The sequence below is a fragment of the Xiphophorus hellerii genome, chromosome 5, assembly GCF_003331165.1.
Source record: "Xiphophorus hellerii strain 12219 chromosome 5, Xiphophorus_hellerii-4.1, whole genome shotgun sequence".
NCBI lineage: Eukaryota > Metazoa > Chordata > Actinopteri > Cyprinodontiformes > Poeciliidae > Xiphophorus > Xiphophorus hellerii.
Window position 1 is genome coordinate 6,487,595 of NC_045676.1, and position 20,853 is coordinate 6,508,447.

Sequence of the window (20,853 nt, forward strand, 5' to 3'; positions counted from 1 at the left end):
TAAAGAAGAAAATAAAAGGACATTTCTGAGTTTGCAAAAGTCAACGCTGTTTTTAGAAAAAAAAAAACTCCGAAATTTTTAGATTAATCTGAGAAATTTTCTAGAAAAAAAAATAATGTTCTCAGATAAAGTGAGAATTTTGAGGAAAATTTCAGAATTCTGGGGGAAAAAAAGTTAAAATTCAGAGAAAAGTCAGAATTCTGAGGTTAAAATCTGGATTTTGAAAAAGAAAGTACGAGTTCTGAGATTTAAGTAAAAATTTGGGGGGGAAAAAAATCGGAATTTTGAGGGGGGGAAATATTTGCAAGAAAAAGCTCAAATTTTGGGATTAATTAGAAAAATTTTCTAGATAAGTTTTTTCACAGGGCAAAAGATGAAAATTAGGAGAAAAGTCAGGATTCTGAGAAAAAAGTTACAATTCTCAAGTTAAAATCTAAATTTTGAGAAAAAACATGAATTGTGATGAAAAAAAGAGTCACAATTCTAAGATGAAACTCAAAATTTTATTTATTTGTATTTTGGGGCGTCCTAATCCTCGTAGGGCCGCCTCACACATCAGAGTCAGACCGAGAGCTAAATTGTCTGGTAAGGCAGAGTATTTTAATAATAATCTAAATTTTGTCTCTTACCAGTTTGATTTAACTGATTCCACTTATGATGTAAATGAAAATGCAAAACAAAACAAACGCAGACATATTTATAACATTTAGATCTTTTTATTAACATTTTGTTTGCATTCAGCTGTTGAGTGAAGAAAAGGCAGCAAAATTCAAAGCTTAACCAACTGAATACTTTGGTGCAGGAAGCGTTTCACAATACTCATTAAATCAGCGGCTTGTAAACTGGACAGATAAAAGATTTTAAAGTACGAAAAAGTAACATGGAGGCATTCATCACTGCTTTCTGCTCCTCCTCCAGTTTGCATCCACCTCTTTCTCAGACATTCATCGACAACAAAAGGAACTGGAAATGGAGGAAAAAATGCAGGTAAATCAACTTGATTTGTCGCTAAATGAAATTTAAATTTGATTTCAGGTGGAGTTATGTGAGGGTTTTTACCTGCATCATGTTCATTCTTACTCTTCCCCTGTTGTGTTCATCCAGAGCCTGGAAAACTCCTAAATAAGAAACAAAATTCAGTCTGAATTAACGTTATTAAAGTTAATTACAAAAAATGAGAAAACATTTTCAGTAACTGAAATAAACAAAAATGGTGATTAATGGAAAAATTAATAACCATCTTGTTATAATTAGCTGGAATTATATCGTGTATTTATAAAATTATAACATCCTGTGTTTTTTTTATTTATGGATATATTTCTTATCTTTATGAAACAGATTTTTTCCTCCCACTCAAGCAGTTTCCTCCTGGTGTCACTTACAGCAGCAAACAAAATGGCAACAGAAAAAGTTGGGCGAAAATACCGGAGTCAACAATAATTAAATTAATTATTTGAAAATTTTATCTTCTGTTAAGTGTTCATTACCCAATTAATGTATTCATAATCACAATGCAATACTTTGATTTTAATTCTTCATCTATAAATTAATTAAATGAAATTTAAATGAAATAGAAAACACTACTAGTATAACTAATAAAACCTAAACTAAAACTAAGCAATAATAACTAATAAAACACACTCTAAAAACTGAATTAGACAAACAAAAAGTACAACAAAAAAAACCCATAAAATTATTATAACTCTGGTCTGAATCGTGGCAAATCAAAAACATTCAGCAGGGACAAATATTGTAAAATCATAAATGTTGGTTTTTACTGCTGTCTCTAATGAATGAGTTAATTTTTGTGTGTTTTAACGTACTGAACATGTTCTCCAGGCGGACGATGCAGGTGAGGTAGTCGTCAAAGTCGATCTCATAGTTATCGTCTGCGAACCTCAAGCCAATCAGCTGCAGCAGCTGGTTGTTCAGGTTCATACCTGCATGAAACCAAGCAGAGGTTAGACATAACCCATCACTTCATATTGGTTTCATATAACGAGATCCACTGCAACAATAAATCTCATATTTTCATAACTTTCAGATTTTAGCTGGAAGGGTCGTAGAAAAGTCTCTTCATGAAAGTCAATATAAAAATATTGTTCCTAAAGATGTATCCTAAACAAATAAAAACCTACCGGAATCCATCTAACCAGTAATATCATATTGTTTTCTAAACCTCAGTGCCTCTTTGACAGAAAGACAACTTTGTAAAAACCAGTCCCGTGTTCTATGCCTCACTTTGTTCTCCCCATCTTCCTGCCAGAGGCAAAGCTGGTTGGCATTGGTTTTAGCTGTCAAGTTGTCAACATAACGCGCTAAATCTTAAATGTACGCATAATATATAAAAGAAAAAGAGACGCAGTGCTTTGCTATTTGTCAACACTACAACAACTAGACAACTAGGAAAAAGTTTCAATTAACAAAACAAAAATAGTGATGAGAGGGAGGTTAGTTATGCTAGCTTGACTTTGACAACTTAACATTTAGATGTGCTGTGGAATCTGGTCTGTTTTGTTTCAGTGACAAAATAAAAATGTGGCCTACACACCAACTGTGACAGGTCATCAGTTGCAGGTGTTTAAATAAGCTAATCAACCACCAGTGTTGGATTAGCCAATAGCAGCGGTAGCTAATCTACCACAGCGATCACTTATTAATAATCGCAAAATAAACATCAAGCCTAAAACATGACACTGTAATGGACTGAATGTTCTGTTCTTTGTGTTGTTTGAAACTTTCATGTCTCCGGTTGAGGTTCGCTGATGCAGGAGATTCCAGAAAAATCAGTGAGTTAAAATCAACCAGTTTATTAAAAATAGAGACATATCTTGGAGATGCACTCCAGCATCAAACATGCATACAGAGTTACCCAAAGGCAATTCCAGTGAGATCTGAAGTTTCGCCAAATGACTCTTACTGTGCTCTGTGGCCCAACCCCCACCCTGCTGAGAGCAGGGTCAGCCTTTTGTTTTAAGGCCAGTAAAATGTTTTACTGAAGCTACAGAGGAAAGATGGCGGCTTTGAAGCAAACAGCTTCGATCTCTAACCTCGGTTCCTGTCCCTGGACAAAGTTATAAAACTGACAACCATTTGGTTCATCTCCTCTTTAGTCTACATTTTGGTTCCTACTGTGACAAGCTGGGGCAGGATGTCGTTATCACTTCCTAATCCATCTTACAAGCTATCAGAGGCCAGACTCAAACCGGGGGAGGGAATGCAGAACACAGCAAGGCTCCACTTGTAGTTTCCTTGTAACTCAAGGTAAATTCATGATTGTACATCAATGTAACATTCAACAAAAATCACTTTATAATATTTCCAGTGTGGGAAATGTTTGAGTGTTTTTTGGTATTGAATCCTGACGCATATCGTGGAGCTGTTGTCAGTCAGTTGCTACGGCAACGTGTTTATGAGTAGCGTAGCCGACACAGAGCAAGAAAGAAGAATATGAGTTTAAAGTTGTTCCTCGACTGTTTTTATGTGTTATTTCCCCCTTTGCTGTGGCGCACAGCGCTGAATGAATCATACCTACATCTCCAGGTTTCATTTAGTCAACGGAGTCGTTTTACCGCAGCAGCGCCGCCGTTAACGGCATGTGGAAGAATAATCCTTTTGCCCTCAAGCGCAAAATTTACAGATGTCAATAATAACATGCAACGTCTCTACACTTGGGTACACTTCCCCCCACAACACCCACTCCACCAGTGAAACCTCTAACAAGTATAATGTCAAAATAAACTCTTATATTTAAAATAAGGAAAACATGATAACATTCTATAGTTTGCTGAATGAATGAATTAATTAATTAATGAAAAGTCTCCCACACTCACCAGTGCAACATCTTCACTGAGGAGGATATTGCTTATAGAAAGTCCTTCTTTTTAAAGTTAAAATATATTTTTGTAACATATATAAAGCTGGTCAGTTTACTCACCGGCGGCTGTAAGAGCCGTGCGAAGCTCATAGGAAGACATTTTTCCTGACCGGTCCGTGTCAAAGGACAGGAAGAGCATCTGCAACAACAACCTGGTCTTAAATAACTTCACAACAACAGCAGCTAAATTTACTCCACCCTTCACCACCTCCAATAAACTATTTCACCACGTAAATCAGTACATACGATCCATTTCTTCATCTTGTCCCAAAACACCTTAAACTCCTGGAACTCCATCTTTCCTGTGTTGTCCACCTGTTTCGCTATGTTAGGAAAAATCTTTACCAACATCTTGATAATCATGTTATCCACTATCACCAACCTATTTCTCATAATCTGTTACAAAAGTACAAAAATCTTATAGGAACTCCAGACATTATTTCCATTTGGTCTCCATAAACAACCATTAAAGGGATATTTCAAGCTCTTTTGAACTGAAACCCAGATCAATTCTTCTCAGGATGAACAGAACCAAGCCATCTCAAACAAAAATGTATTTTTAAATCCACTAGGGCCTAATTAATATTCTCCAATAAAGTAGACCACACCAGAATCAGCTGCTGAAAACCTTCAAAACGTCCTTCAGATGTGTCTATTTATCACAAATTTCTTATCATAACATCCATTAGCAGAAAATTTAATGAGTAAAGCTGAAAGCTAATGCTAAATCTTTCTTTAGCTGCAATAGCTTTCTGTTGCCATTTGGGGGCGATGTTCCTGCTTCTGTTGATTGATTTACTACATTGGTGAAAAGTTAGAAGTTATTGTTGATAAAGTCGTTCACCACACTTTGAGATGTCCTGTTTTGTCCTGTTTTGGTTAAGATCCAACATCCTGGCGGACACGTTTTAAAGCATTTCCTCCTGTAAGGAGAACAGGAGCCGTTTTAAACCTGCAGATAAAACGTAAACAGTCGTGATGTGGAAGGATACGTCCATCAGGTTGATGATGCTGTGGCAGGTGCTGAGACTCAGGCCATCAAACTTAATCTCTTTTCCTGGAGACAAAACAATAATAATAATTAATTATCCAAAAATGTCTGTTTCAGGTTCAAGCAACAGATTCCTGAGAAAAAAAAGGCTAAATCAACTCCACACTTTTTAAAATACAGAAGAATTTGGGACTTTATGTTTTCTTTATACTATTTAGACTTTTCTTTTCCTAATTGAGCATATTTTGTTCCCCTGTTTCTATTTTTTATTATTTATTAGCACCAAGAAGTGACTAGTTTATCCATTTGTTATTTTTCCTCAGGAAGACAGAAAGTTATTTTATATCTGAAATGTTTTCTATGGAATTTGGTAAAATAACTGCATTTGTAACAGGAATATCAGCTTATTTTCTGACCAAATCTCTGCTATCATCTTAAGGAAATGAACATGAACTAAAACTGAATTTATTGTGGACTTAAATGCATCAACCTACTTAAGTCCTTTGGATTTTAATTGTCTTCATTTTAATCTTCTCTTAAAGTCTTGACTTCACTTTCTCACCATCCCAGATACACTGTAAAAACTACAAAATCCAAGTATTTTTGTCTAGCTTTAGTGCAAATACCTTAATGCACTTGAAATTAGACAAACTACAGTACATCACAAGTAACTTTTCAGCAAGATACAAGAGCTTGTTTTAAGTAAATAATTCCTTATTATTGATTAAAACTCTCTAGTTATATGTGAAATAATCTGCCAGTAAAATTAGTACATTTTCAAAAAAATTAAGGAATTATTTATTTAAAACAAGCTCCTATTTCTCGCTGGAAATGTACCTCTAAGTTAGTTTGCTTGAAAAACAAAAGATAAAAATAAGATATTTGCACCAGAAAATACACAAAAAAAGTACAAATTTGTAATTTTGCAGGGATTTATGTTTTTTTACACTGCAAAAACACAACATCTTACCAATTATTTTCCGTCTAGTTTTTAATGCAAATACATTAGTACACTTGAAAAGAGAGAAAACTAACTTACAAATAACTTTTCAACAAGATACAGGAGCTTGTTTTAAATAAATAATTTCTTAATATTTTTTTTAAAAACTACTACACTGCAAAAAACCAAAACCTTAAGTATTCTTTTATCTAATTTTTATTGCAAATATCTCTGTACACTTGAAATAAGACAATACAAGTAACTTCTCAGCAAGATGTAGGAGCTTGTTTTAAGAAAATTATTTTACAATTATTTCCTAATATTGATGAAAAAGTTCTAGTTCTACTGGCTAATTATTTCACTTATAACAAGATGCATTTCCCATGTAAAAAGTGAAATAATCTGCCAGTGGAATTAGTCATTTTAAAAAATATTAAAGAATTATTTACTTAAAACAAGCTCCTATGTCTTGTTGAAAACTTACTTGTAAGTTAGTTTTGTCTTATTTCAAGTTTACTGAGATATTCGAACAATAATCCTTGGTAACATTTTGTGTTTTTGTAGTGTACAGTTCTTTTGCTCTACATTTTCTCATCTTTTACACACATTCTGATTTTTAAAAATGCCCAGATTTAAACCACGTTGGTTTGCTTTTCTACTTACGTCTGCTGAGAACACCGTTCAGCATCTCCTGAAGCTCCGTCACACAGATTGCCTTATCCTGTTGTTGCATTGAGGAAAAATAAAAGTTACTCGTTTGCCGTTAATTTAAACTCTGGGAGTTGTGAAGAGCGTTTCTTACCGAACCGGCCAGCTGGTCAAACAGCCTCCTCAGGCCTTTCTCTTCCTCCGTCTCCTCCTCTGGAGCGCTGGGCATCGGTGGCTGCAGGACGACAGAAAACCTCAGCAGAGTCAATTTGCTAACTCAAAATATGGTTTATTATGAGCAGAGGTGGGTAGAGTAATAAGAGTAGCACTAAATATGGTTTATTATGAGCAGGGGTGGGTAGAGTAATAAGAGTAGCACTACTTCTACGTATTTCTGCTCAATAAAGAAGCCGTTCAAGAGACGAGAAAAGAAAACGTCTTTGGTAAAAAGGTGATTCAAGTAACTCATCAAAACATCATTTAATATTTAAAAATTACATTATTATGAGGAAATGTTGGTACTTTAAAGAGTAAAATGAAAATTATTGATATAAATAAGATATTTGCAAAAGAAACAAATCATTTTCTTTCAATTTAAAACTTTAATAGAAACTGTATTATTGATATCAAGTGACTTTGGGGCTAAAACATTTTTGTTCTTCATTCAGTGAAGTTACTCACAACAGAGTTTTAAAATTAAACAGGAATTTTTACTTACAGATTTTAAGTATTTAACAAATGTTGTATTTTAATGTTGGGTTTACAAGCTCCTTTTATTGTCTTTGTTTGTTTTTATTTTATTTCTTGATTTGTCTTGTTGTGCCTCACTTTAGACAAGTCATTTGAAATTTGAATTTCTACAATAATTTGCTCCAAAAAAAAAAGAGTATCCAGAAATTTTACTCAATTAAGAGTAACGATACTGCAAGTAAAAGTAAAAATACAAAACCAAAGTTCCTACCCAGCTCTGATTATCAGTGATTTATTTACCTCTGGTAAATCTGCGTCCACATTGGTCCCCATCTCTCTGTTGAACAAGCAGCATTTTGTTACAGTTGTAAATCGTAAAACATTTGGTTTTCTTACGAGTTTGACTGTTGGATTGACGCTGGACTCACATGGCTTCGGCCTTTTTCTCAGAGAAGATGCGGATGATGAAGTCGGCCTCTTGGTGCGGCTGGAAGGTGGTGGGGACCAGCAGGTATTTCCCTGGCGGCAGAGTGAAGCGCTCCGACACTTCCCGCATGTTGATGTACGTCCTGCTGCGCGCCTTGGACGGGTGGTAGCGGAAGAAGTCCTTCCCCACCTGGTCCTCTTCGTCCGGAGCCTGAGAAGGACAGAGGAGGACATGAGGTCTGAGTCTGAGGGAATCCTCTTTTTGCCTGGAAACGAGAGGAAGTCATACGGCCAGTTTATTCTCTTCTGAAGGAAGGAGAACCGCTAACCAGAGGTCGCGTTAACGGAATATTTTCCGTATTTGACCGGTTATTTTTTTAAACGACAGAAAATTTTTTAATTTTTTTTTATTTGACACGTTTTAATTAACACCCCTGATTGGTGCACATGGGCAGACATTATAGACTTTAGGCAAAGATTTAATCGTAGAAGCAACTAAAATCAACTAATAAAAACATCCTTTCTGAATATCACCTCATGAACACTGAACTAAAGCGTCTTTCTGACCGGCAGCTGACAGCGTGTTGAAGAGTTATGGACCGCACGCTTTGGAGCGTCTGGTTAGGAAGCGCATTCCAAACCTTTGGTAGAAATGGCGCCTTTAATTCAAGTCTCCATTACAAACAGACCAGAGAAAACTAAAGACAAAGCAATGTTGAGCTAATCCACTTATAGTCTAAACAGAGGAGCCGGAAGTTTATCTTGAGGAAATAAATAAAGGTGCAGAAGTTAATTAGGCCGTAACACACGCAGTCCGCTGCACAACTAATGCGGACGCGGCTCCTTCTGGACGGAGCGCGGCAGATGTAACATCTGTCCGTTTCGGAAAAGCGAAACACACAAAAAATCCTCGAAAAAGCTTTACGTCCGGACCGCACAGGGTAAAAAACAGTTCTATTGATCGGTTTGGATCTGACGGGTCCAAGTGGCCAATGAATTAGCACATATTTCTCTGCAGATGCGACCAGGAGGAATTTGTGAGGCTGTGAGTTCAAACCCCAGCAGATGAAGTGCTGGCAATTTAAGGGAAGTCGTTTAATTTAATTTATTATAAGTTATTGTGGCCACAGTCAGTGGTTTGTGTCACAGAGAAAAAGTTCTGCTTTATGTGTGGTGGGATCTGGAGTCACGGTTCAACTAGGTGAATATTAACTAAACCGCATAAAAATGCAGCTAAATAGCCTAATGTTAATATGATTATAATTTGACGGGTAAAAATAGTACATGACAGATGTTTTAAAAAGCTGTCGGTCAAAATGACGGAGAACAAAAAAGTCTAGCATGACCTCTGCCGCCAACTGAAGCTTAACTATGCTTCCTTGAACAGGTTAGCAAAAGTTTATGAGCTTTACAAAACATGTTCATTACAAATTCTGTATAAAATCACCTGTAGATAATGAGTTCTGCCTTTCAGAATGAGCTTCTTTAAGGCATCTTGTCACTTTAAATCCAAATAAGCTGCTGCTGGCCTAAACCCACATTTCTGTTTTTAAATATAAATTTTTATTGGTACAATGTAATATTGTAATTTTTAAAAAAATGTTCACTTCCTGACCTCATACACCGCGAAGCCGATGGTTTCCAGGTCCAGGCCTTCCTTCCTGAGCTTCCGTCTGTTCTTCTGCATGAGAGCAATCACCACGCTGCAGACGTCATCGTCATCATCAGCATCCTCCAGCTGCAGCTTGAACTGAGGGTTGGTCCAAAACGTGTCTGCACAACAAAGAGTTCATGGAAACGGTTCATGATGGAAACGAATAAAAGCGTCACTTAAGGAGAAAAGAGACAGTTCTGGAGAAAAACCTCAGAATAAAACAATGTTACATTGCATTAGATCAAACTGCAAAAACACAAAAATTTAACTTCTACTAACTAACAAGATATAGGAGCTTGTTTAACATCAATAATTCCTTAATATTGATGAAAATATACCAGCTCCAATGGCAGATTATTTCACTTACATCAAGACATTTATTCCATGTTATAAATTAAATAATCTGCCAGTGGAACTAGCACTTTTTCATCAACATTAAGGAATTATTGACTCTAAACAAGATCCTATATGTGGCTAAAAAGTTACTTAGAAATTAGTTTTGTCTTATTTCAAGTGTGCTAAGATATTTGCACTAGAAACTAGTCAGAAATACTTTGTAAGATTTTATGTTTTTTGCAGTGCAGGGTTCTGCTGTCTGCAGTAGATCTTACATAACACTGGATAATGTTTTTAATTCTCAATATAATTACAAATACATGTTTTAGTGGTTTTTGTTTTTTTATAGTAATATTTGCATTTAATTTTCAACACAAAATGTCGCAAAAAGTTCCAGTTTTATGTACTTTTCTTGTCATGACTAGGAAACTATGAACTTTATCTTTTTAAAACATTTTTCACAAATATCCAAATTCAATGTAAGAAAATGTATTTGTCGTCTTTTTGTAAATTAATTATGATCTTGTTAATTTTGATACCTAAAAATTTGAAATAAAATGGTGGTTGTTTAAAAATGACAAACTTCTCACAGTAGCTATTCAGCAAAAATTACAAGTTGTCTTTTCTCAAACCTTCATGTGAAATTAGTGGCTCTAAATGAGTCAATTTAGCTGAACTGAGGGTAAAAATGTCTCTTTGGGCTGTAACGGTCGCAGAGTTCTGCACCAGATGAAAAAAAGTCTCACCGATGTAGTTCCTGCAGCCCCCGGCGGTGGAGCCACGGATCCAGTTCCCCTCAAAAACGTTGACCTCCCAGTGGCGTTTCGTGTCGTCATCCAGGGCGTCGGGGCTCATGTTGCAGATCTCCACCTTGTCATAGTTCCTCTTGAAGTCCTCAAACTCCATCCTGGAGTTAAAGCCACACAAATAAAACCATTTCTCTGTGGCTTCTGCATGTGGAGGAGTTTATAAAATACAACCGTAACTTCTCAGACAGGTCCGCGCTTTTGTTATTTTAATTTTTTATTAATTAAGATTGTATTATTTTGGTTGATGTTTGACATGAATACAAGGGTACGATTTAGGGGGATATATGAATTTAAAAAAATAAAAAAAGACAATGAAAAGCATGTGTTTATTGAGCTGTGGAGTGAGTCTGGCTAGACATGAAGCAATGCACAAGCATAAATACATTCAAAAAATGGTATAAAATTATATTTTTTAACAGTTAAATGGAAGATGAAAGACAGACAGTAAAATAATACGGGATATTCTTATTATGCAAATGATTCAGATAAACGTATTAAAAAATACACATATATAGTTTAAAATTGTGTTTTTACATAAGATGTTGATATAATATAAACTGACATGTATTTTGATTTAAGCTACATTGGAGAATAGCAGTTATAAAAGTGTAAACAGCAGCTAAAATGATTATGTTGCAAAACAGTTTTTAGTGTATGCGTTGTATGTAAATATATATGTATTCTTGTTTTGTTTGTTTTTTATTATTGATCCTTTAATTGTCATCTGATAATTAAAAAAAAATTAAGGCTGAGGTCTCACCAAAATTCACCGTCATCGGTTGAATTCTGCAGGATTCGTGTCTTTTCTGCTTTGTCGACATAATCCCACTCTCTGGAACTGAAACAGACAGGAACCGGAACATTCAGACAGGAACTGGAACATTCAGACAGGAACCGGAACATTCAGACAGGAACCGGAACATTCAGACAGGAACCGGAACATTCAGACAGGAACTGGAACATTCAGAGAGGAACCAGAACATTCAGAGAGGAACCAGAACTTTCAGAGAGGAAACGGAACGTTCAGACAGGAACCGGAACATTCTTACAGGAACTGGAACGTTCAGAGAGGAACCGGAACTTTCAGAGAGGAACCGGAACTTTCAGAGAGGAACCAGAACTTTCAGAGAGGAAACGGAACGTTCAGACAGGAACCGGAACATTCTTACAGGAACCGGAACGTTCAGACAGGAACCGGAACATTCTTACAGGAACCGGAACGTTCAGAGAGGAACCGGAACATTTTAATATGCAGAAATGTAATTCAGCCTTTAAGTCTTAACTGTACAATACGATTGATTCTGCTGATTCATGTGATTTATGGAAAGATGAGGAAAAATTGTGTGAATAAAAAGTTAAAAATGTGGAACATTTTTCTAAACTGCTTTACATGTCATAAGAATGTAAGTCTTTTATTTTGAAAGTCAGAACAGGTCAGTCGTTTCCTCTTACTTGTCACTCCAGCGGCCGTTCCACTCGACTTGACCCCAGGGGTTTCTGATTCGAATCAACTTCACTTTCTGGCCTCGGAAATGCACCTGAAAAGCAAAATAATATTTTAGTTATGATTTCCCCCAGCTTAGCTTTACATAGTCTAACCAGCAGTATGACAATTTAAAGGTAGATTTCTCTTTGAAAAGTTCAGTTCAGGTAATGACAGAATGAAGATTGTTTAAAATTTAACGCTGTTTAATATATTTTATTAGTAACTGGCATCACTGGAACATAAAAACAATCAGTTTCTTTACAACATGAACTAAAGTTGATCTGAGTCCAAACATTTTGTGAACTGATGTCAACAAGGCAGGTGGATGTGGAAAGTACTGTTACGTTATTTTATACGTCAATTTTGATTAATTAATTACATTAACATTTTAAAAACATTAATCGCACTGGAACCTTTATAGTTGTGTGTTTCTGGTACGCCTGTAAATCTGTTGCACACCTCGAACAGGGATGGGCGACAACGCTGCTTCTCTTGACCCACTGGGTGTTAAGTTCTGCTTAAAAAACTGATGGGACGCTAGAAAATACTATTGCTGTGTTCAAGTTGTGCTAACAGGAGTCAGTTAAGCTACTCAAGCCTAAAATAGCATCTCAAAGCTAAACATGTAGCCGCAGGACAGACGTCCCAAACGCTAATGCCAGTGTCAATAATCATTTCTTAAAAAGCTTTTTTTCTAAGAAGTTACATGAATGATCAGTAGTTCTTGAAATAATGGAAAGCTGAAGGGGAATAATAGCGATTTGCATCAATCTGATGGTTGAATAACCTAAATAATAGATTAAAAACAATAAATATCTTTGTTTTTTAGCTCAGATGTGTATTTATTCAATAATTTAGCAGAAGATAGACTTCAATATGTCAAGCAACACATATATAGAAAAACATAATATGACACAAGAAGAAGAATCATTCAGTTTAGTTGTTATTCTTGTAAATGCCTTTTGAAATTCATTCTTCTGATGTGTCTAATATATATTTTTTGGTAAGCATTACTGTCGACATATTCAAAGAATTTGTATAAACCTTTGGCAGTATGAATATCTTCAATTGGATGTCTAGTTTGATAATCATGTCATTAGCACTAAAAAACAATTTAGAATATAATCTGGTGAGTAGTCTTACCTCTTCCAGGCCGGTAATGGAGTATGCGTGACCTTTCACAAGGCCTGTGCTGGTCCTGGCTTCAGACTCTGCTGAGCTGGTGATCTGGACAAAAAAATACAAATACAAATCAAAGAATCCAGACAGGTTTGGGCCAGAAAGCTGAGTTGAAGGGCTTCGTCGTCATAAAAGACATTCATTAAACACATAAGAGCCGTGTTTTGATTATGTATTCTTACATCAATGGAGCATCCCATCATGGATCCTCTGTCCAAGGCCTTCTTCATGATTGTGAACAGGTCTTCTGGGGCGCTCTTGGTTTCATACATCTCTCCAACTCCACCAGTGAAGTCCTCCATGGCCTCCATGGTGCTGCCGCCTTTCAGGGACTCGTAGCTGCCGTGAACTCTTAACATAAACCAAAAAGAAAACTGGATTAAGTAATGAAACTCATTACTGCTGCAGCTTTATTCCAGTCAGTAGCTGCGTTTTCATTACAAATGTGCGTAAATCTTTGTCGCCATTCTGCTAATGTCGAAAAGAAAGACACAATTTAGCCATTGCGGTGTTTCCGATAAATAGGAAATTAAATTAAAATCACATGTAAATAAGATTATTCACGCAATAAGTTATTAAAAGTCATGACAGCGACTGATGCAAACATTGACATGAGATTTATTCATAGTTCAGCCATGGCGCTAGCACATGGGTAGCATAATCTATCAGCCAATCAGAACAGACGTTGGCGTCTTATTCAGGCGCTCTAGCGTCAACGTATGAGGCTCTTAGGCGGGATTGTAGTCGGTAAATTTACGAAAGAGATGTGGATTAAACACAACTTTTAATGAACTGTGCAATGCTGTGACAGCTCTGGTGGAGCTCGCTGCACATTGTCCGAAACAACAACAACAACAAAAACATAATTCTCCTACTACTTCCTGTTGTCTTCTTTGCGGGTTTCCGCCAGTAGTTGATCACGTGACTCGCGTGACGCGGGGAAACAAAAGTGTTTCCATACGACTGAAAAACCGCTTCATCCCAACGAAAAAACTTCTTGTCGACAAAAACGTCAGTTTTATTTTCGGAATTCGCGAGTTTCCGTTAAGCAAATTTATTTCTGTTCTTTTAATTTGCGCATTTCTGTGACGAGTGGAAACGCAGCTAGTGACATCGGCTTTCGCCGCTGTTTACTTGGCGTAGGCTTTCTCCAGCAAGGCGCTCCAGAACTCGTCGTTGGAGGCGGAGTGAAGCATGATGAGCCGGTTTCTCACCGTCGGCAGCCGGTCGTCCACCACCACGTCCAGCCATTTGTTATGTTGCCAGAACTAATAAAACCGGAACACATCACAAAATAATTAAATCTGGTCTCGCTTCATTGTAGAAACACTAAATATACTTATGTATAAAATAATTATTTTCCCTTTGGGCTCTACCCATTGAACAAACGCTTAGAACAAATAAATGTGTTGGGGTGCCAAGGCTTTCTCCAGCTGGACAAAAACAAAACTTAAGCTATTATCTGTGACGATAGTCAGGGCACAGCTCCTGTTATTACAGTTAGAACAGGGATGTCAAAAGTGAGGCCCGAGGGCCACTTGTGGTCCTTGGACTGATTTTGTGCGGCCCCCATCTACAATTCAAAAATGATACAAATTTGGCCCGTAGATTCAGATGGATACTTTCAATTTGTAATCAGGGTCAAGTTGTTACCAACATAATTTTCTTATACAAAAATGTAAAGTTCAACATAAAATATTTGTGTTTTTATCACCAAGTTTTAACAAAAGGTAAATCCAAGAGAGTTTTATTGAAAAGCCAACTTTGCTGCACCCCAATCAACTTTTATTCTTTCTTAAACTTGGCTAAATATAGCAAAAGTTTTGAAATAAAGTGACTCCAAATTCTGTTTTTATTACTGATAATACAGGTATTGGTCCGAGTCCACAAGAAACTGAAAAATAAATGTCTATTTTACTAGGAAATGTAATCTTTTTTTCTATCTATAGTGGCTCTATAGATAGAGCCGTAAAAATTCCTTTCAAGTTTTGGATCTACGGAAAATATCAGGTTACTTTATTTGATTGAGAAACTTCAGGGCCCAAATCTAGTGATGGACTCTGACCTGAACCTTGAGACCCACATAAAGACAGTTTCAAAGTCAGCCTTTTATCACCTGAAGAATATTGAGTTCCTTGAAATCAAAACTAAAACCCCACCTGTTCAGAGTTGCTTTTAACTACTAGTAAGTGGAACATTGATCATCATATTTGTGTATCTTATAAGAGGATAAATTCAAAGTTAATGAATAAATTAAACTGTTCTCATTCATTGTTTCCCCTGAAGCTTGTTTAGTTTGACATTTGAATTTTGTAAAAGTATCATGGCATTTGAAACACAGATAAAAATCAGTCTCCCCTCTCAGGAGTCAAACAGTTGTGTACCTGGAAGTGAAAGATGCCGGCGTATCCACGGTCGAAGTCTTGATCGTGGGGAACAACTCGAGCCAGAGCTTCTTTCTTCATAGTTAGTGAGGCGATGGCTGCTAGGAGCCAACAGTCCCCTACAGCAACAAAACAATATGTACCAAGGATGAGCAAATGCAAAATATGGCTGTGAAACGATGTTCACACAGCAGGTCTTAAGGGTCAACTCTATGATGGTGAATTAAAGCCATTTAAGACAGGAAAAAAGAGGAAAAAACTCAAGGATTTGGAAATTAATCTCAGAAATTTGAGAAAAATTAGGAAATATCGACTCTGAAAGGTTGAAAATTTGCCAGAAAAGTTTCAGAAATTTTCTAGAAAAAAACTTGAAAATTTCTGAGTTTCAATAGTCAAACATTTTTGACATTTCAAGTTTAAAATTTTTTAATTTTTCTACTTTCCAAGTTTCTTTTTAGACGATTTATGAGATTAATAATATCAAAAGGTTTTAGTTTTTTCTAGCAATTTTTTTACTTTTGGAGTTCAGAAATATCTTTGTTTTCTTCTAGAAAATTTCTGTGTTTTTAGCAAAAATGTACTCCTCCCTGTTTATCTACAATGGCCCTCGGAGTCGTACAATTCCAATTTTTGGATGAAATCCGATGTTTTTGTGTGGTCGTTCATACTGCTAATTAAACTCCAATAAGATTTCTGTGTGAACCGGTTATGGCCTTAAAGCGAACCGCGTGGCAGAAGAGGAACGTTGACGTCACTCACCCAGCGCATCGTTCACGGACGTAACAAGCAACATTCACACCGTGGGTCTCGATGCTAAATCCATATTTTTGCTGAAATCAGATATATTTTCGTTCATACTACCAACCGCAATGAGACTTGTGTGTGAACGGTTTACGTCCCCAAGACGATCCGCATGCGCAGATGAAGAATGTTGACGTCACACAGCAGCGCTCTGTTTACGGAAGTAATAGTGGATGGAGCCGTTTAGGGATTGATTTTTTAAATTTCTTAGCAATGAGGGCCGACAGTAAAATCAAAAAATATGAAAACAGGAAGGAGGCTAATAGAAAAGAACCATAAAGTACTAGTGATGGTCTTTTGTGGCGCACTGACTCTTCGAAAACAATTGGATATCCGAATCGGCGCCACATGGAAGCGGCACAGATCGGATTTTTTTAGGAGGGGTGAAACGATAAGATTGCGGTGAAAACGCCGGATACAAATCGCGTTTGCCTGCTGTGGGAACGTAGCCAGAGATTGATAACAGAACCACCCACCGAGCTGGCCTTGGCAGATATCGGTCCTGTCCGCACCACCGACGATGAACTTTGGGTTTTGACATATCTCCTGGAGAAGTGACAGAAAAAAAAAAACAAGAAAGGAAACAGGTTGGTTGATTTTTAAAGGCCACACCAGGTGCATTCCTGATAGGCGTGTTCACATTCCAACCATATCAATCAGTCTGAAATCCCAGTCAGTCACTAACAGAAAATACACACACACACACACGCCCCCACACACACGCACACACGCCCCCACACACACGCACACACACACGCCCACACACACACACACACACACCATGATGGCAGCTGAAGCATTTACCCCGAAGAAACGCCCTGAGGAAAAATGCACAGCGACTGTAACAAAGTAGAGGGGGGAGTTTGTTTGTTTGTTTGTTTGTTTGTTTTTTTCACTAGATGTGATATAAAGGTGGAGTAAAAATGGGTTAATGGGTAAACAAAGAGATAAAGACACAAACCTGCAAACCAGCTACTGACATTTTTACTACAGATACTTTAAACGTGGATGTTATCTACTCCATTTACAAAAAGTTTCAGTCAGATCAGGTTTGTTTACTGAGAGTACAAACTAGGACTGTAATGATTAATCGCAATTAATCGATTATTGAAATAATATGTATATCTCTGCATTTTAAATTAAAGCATATTTGTCTAAAATTGGCATAATTTTAGCTTCATCTGGATCAAATACACTAAAGTACTAATATGGTATTGCAATTTAGGCAATAAAATGTTTGCTTTCTTATTTTTAAAAAATTTGAATTATTTATTTTCATGTTTGTATGTTTCACTAATATTGCATAAGAAGGCTTATGTGGTTAAATGAAAAATTTGTAGAATGTGGCGATTTATTTTTATCCGATTAATCGATTAGTTGTTAGATTAATCTAAAAATAATTGTTAGTGGCAGGCCTAGTACAAACACACAACACATAAAAAGTTCATCACATTAAACTTTCCCTTCATTTCCTTCTTCCACTTTGCTTACACTGCAAAAACACAAAATCATACCAAGTATTTTTATCTAGTTTATAGTGCAAACATGTAAGAACTCTTTAAATATTACAAAAAGTAACTTACAAGTAACTTTTCAGCAGAGAGTACTAGTTCCATTGGCAGATTATTTCACTTATAAGTAGTACTTTTTCAGCAATGTTTAGGAATTAGCTCCTATATCTTGCAAATTAGTTTTCTCTCATTTCAAGTGTACTAATATATTTGTGCTAGAAACTAGACCAATATTACTTTAACTTTTTGTGTTTTTGCTCTGTAGCTTTCATTTACTAATATAATAAGTAAATATATTTTCTTTCAACAGATTTTAGCATCACTTAGACTTTTTTTTGGCGTCCCAAACATCAACCAGCTCTGACGTTTCCAAGCCTACATACCTTCGGCCTCTTCCATTCGATCTGGACAGGAACGCTTTGGCTGAAGAAGAGCGAGGCATCAGCGGCGGGGAAGTCCGGGTCCTCGAACAGAACCCCCTTCTGGAGACACTCCTGCCTGAGCTGCTCAAACGACTTCCCGTCCCACTGACTGCTCACCACCTGGTTGGAGTCCGAGTTCTTGCCGGACAGAGTGGACTGCACAGGCATTCTCTTCTTCGGCGCGCGGAGGAGGAAGAGGAGAAGAAGGTGTGAGGTGAGCTGCACCTGACAGAGTGGTGGATGTAGGGAAGAGTGTCGGCTGGGTAGGGCTGGTTGGTGGACACACCTCAGGCAGACAGAAACTGGTTTGTCCTCCAGGTAGAGAGCCACTCCCTTTCTGTCAATCTCACTGGGCTTGGCCTGCAGGAGGATTCACGCGTGTTGACAAGACAACAGGAACGTTCACAAAAATATTGTTAAAGAAATCAACTAAAGTGTTTCCACTGTCTTTGAACTACACTTTCCATGAAATCTATTCATGATGTACTAAAAGTAGATCCACATGAAGTTCTATTGGAAAGTAACTGCAAAAGCAGAAAATATATTACCAAGTAGTTTGTTTTGTTTCTAGAGCAAATATTTTAGTACATTTGAAATAAGACAAAACTGACTTAAAAGTAACGTTTCAGCAAGATATAATGGCATGTTTAAAGTAAATTATTCTCTATTATTGATGAAAAAACACTAGTTCCATGTGCAGATCGTTTCACTTACAACATGACAAATCTCTTATTTCTTTAAATAATTTGCCAGTGGAGCTGGCACTTTTTTTTATCAGTATTAAAAAATATTTACTTAAAACAAGCTCCTATCTTCCTATATCTTGCAGAAAAGTTACTTGTAAGTTAATTTTGTCTTATTTCAACTGTAGTAAGATATTCTAAAAAAAAAAAATACACCAAAAGTTCTTGGCAAGACTTTATTTTTTTGCAATGTTGTTTTAAGTTACATAATCTGCCAGTGGAGCTGGTATTTATTCATCAACATTAAGGAATTATTTGCTTAAAACAAACTCAAATATCTTGCTGAAAAGTTACTTGTCAGTTAGTTTGTTGTATTTAGATATTTGCAGTAGAAACTAGATGAAAAAAACTTGGTAAGATTTTGTGTTTTTGCAATGTAAGCGATATAAATGAAAGAAATGAAGGGAAAATGTCGTTTTATTAACTTTTTATATGTTGTATGTTTGTACTAGGGCTGCAACAGACAATTCTAGTAAATGTTGTGTTTTTGCAGTAAACTAGCTTTAAATTAATCTGCACTATAATAGGAAATTCCTGGTTTAGTGAAACACATTGAGATTACCAACCTCTAGATAAACTCAAGCCAAAGTAAGACAAGTTGACGTGGAAACAATAAAACAAACTCCACTTCCTGTATAAAACACAACTTCTACGTTGCCTTTAAGACCGGAAAGATCCATGTATCATGAGATGCAAAGTTCTGGGCACATTACAGATGATCTTTCATGAATTATGTATTTTACTGTATGCAGGATTTGTGAAAGAAATCTTAAAATCAGATCTACAAGCCAAAGAGCGATTGTAAGACTTGTTAAGCAACTTCAAAGATCCGGACCAGCTGGATAGTTGACAGTATGTGTGCATGCTTACGCACTCACTCACATTGTTCTGTCCGGCTCTGCAAGGTGTGAACCAGAATCGAGCTTCGACAAGCAAGGGGAAGTGAATGTTCACCTTGATAACAGGAAACAATCACAAAACATGTGGATTTATTTATTTTTATTACTATTTTTACTGCAGAAAGCATATCTGTAGTCTGAAGATATTCTGACTACATTTTCTTGAGTAATTTAAAAAAAAAAAGTACTATTTACTCTTACTTGAGTAATATTCTTATTAGGTATTGCTACTCTTGAGTAAAATTCCTGGATACTCTACCCACTGTGAGAAACTTCATAGAATGAAGAGCAAGTTTGTTTTAATCAGAAAAGCACCAGACAAACATCTTATAGTTTATGACAAAGTGAGACCTCTTGTCTCTACACAATCTTTGTTACTCTATCGTTATTTTCTATCTGCTGAGCTTCTGGAGCCACTTGGAAATCAACAAAAGATACAGTAAACACTGTATGTATATATATATATATATATATATATATATATATATACCAAACATTGTTAACAGTAGCACTACTTCAACATGTCTTTAAGTAAAAAGTAGCTATTAAAGAAATTACTCAAGTACTTGAAGTTTGCTTTGTAAATATATTCTAGTTTCTAGTATATATTTACTCATAAGTTATATTTTCTTAGTATCAAGCTTTTATATCTTACTGAGATAATTAAGTACAAAAACACTTAAAATAAGAAAAATATTCTAACATAAAAACATCTTGGTGAGAAAAATTATCTTGTCAAAAAGAAAACAAGCTTAAAAACTCCTTAATTTAAGATATTTAATCTTACTCAGATTTCAGTTTTTGCAGTGTAAGAGTAAAAAAGGATTTGGTAAAAATACCGAGTAACTGATCAAATTATCAATCATTTAATATTTAAAAATTACATAATCAGAAAGACCAAAATATAAAATTAAGTGGAAATTTTGGTATTTTAAGGACAAAAATGACAATAATTCATATAAGTAACAAAAAATAACAAAATCAGGCGAAAGAAACATTTTCCTTTTTTTTTTCTTTCAATGTTAAACTTATGAAACTTTAACAAAAACTGCAGGTG

The 20,853-nt window shown here is 36.0% G+C and overlaps 1 protein-coding gene across 1 annotated transcript; it reads right to left on the reverse strand.

Annotated features, from left to right (window-relative positions):
• Positions 1-696: 696 nt before the first annotated feature.
• capn9 (calpain 9) lies at positions 697-19,577 on the reverse strand. Its single transcript, XM_032564181.1, has 21 exons — positions 19,551-19,577; positions 18,116-18,514; positions 16,698-16,767; positions 15,421-15,539; positions 14,171-14,304; positions 13,219-13,387; positions 13,001-13,084; positions 11,824-11,909; positions 11,132-11,209; positions 10,309-10,469; positions 9,188-9,345; positions 7,575-7,783; positions 7,447-7,483; positions 6,611-6,691; positions 6,472-6,529; positions 4,870-4,934; positions 4,124-4,192; positions 3,938-4,016; positions 1,824-1,940; positions 1,060-1,118; positions 697-963 (listed from the first exon to the last, which is right to left on the reverse strand). The coding sequence occupies exons 1-21, from the start codon at positions 19,575-19,577 to the stop codon at positions 937-939; spliced, it is 2,286 nt and encodes a 761-aa protein (XP_032420072.1). The 3' UTR covers positions 697-936.
• Between the last annotated feature and the right edge of the window lie 1,276 nt (positions 19,578-20,853).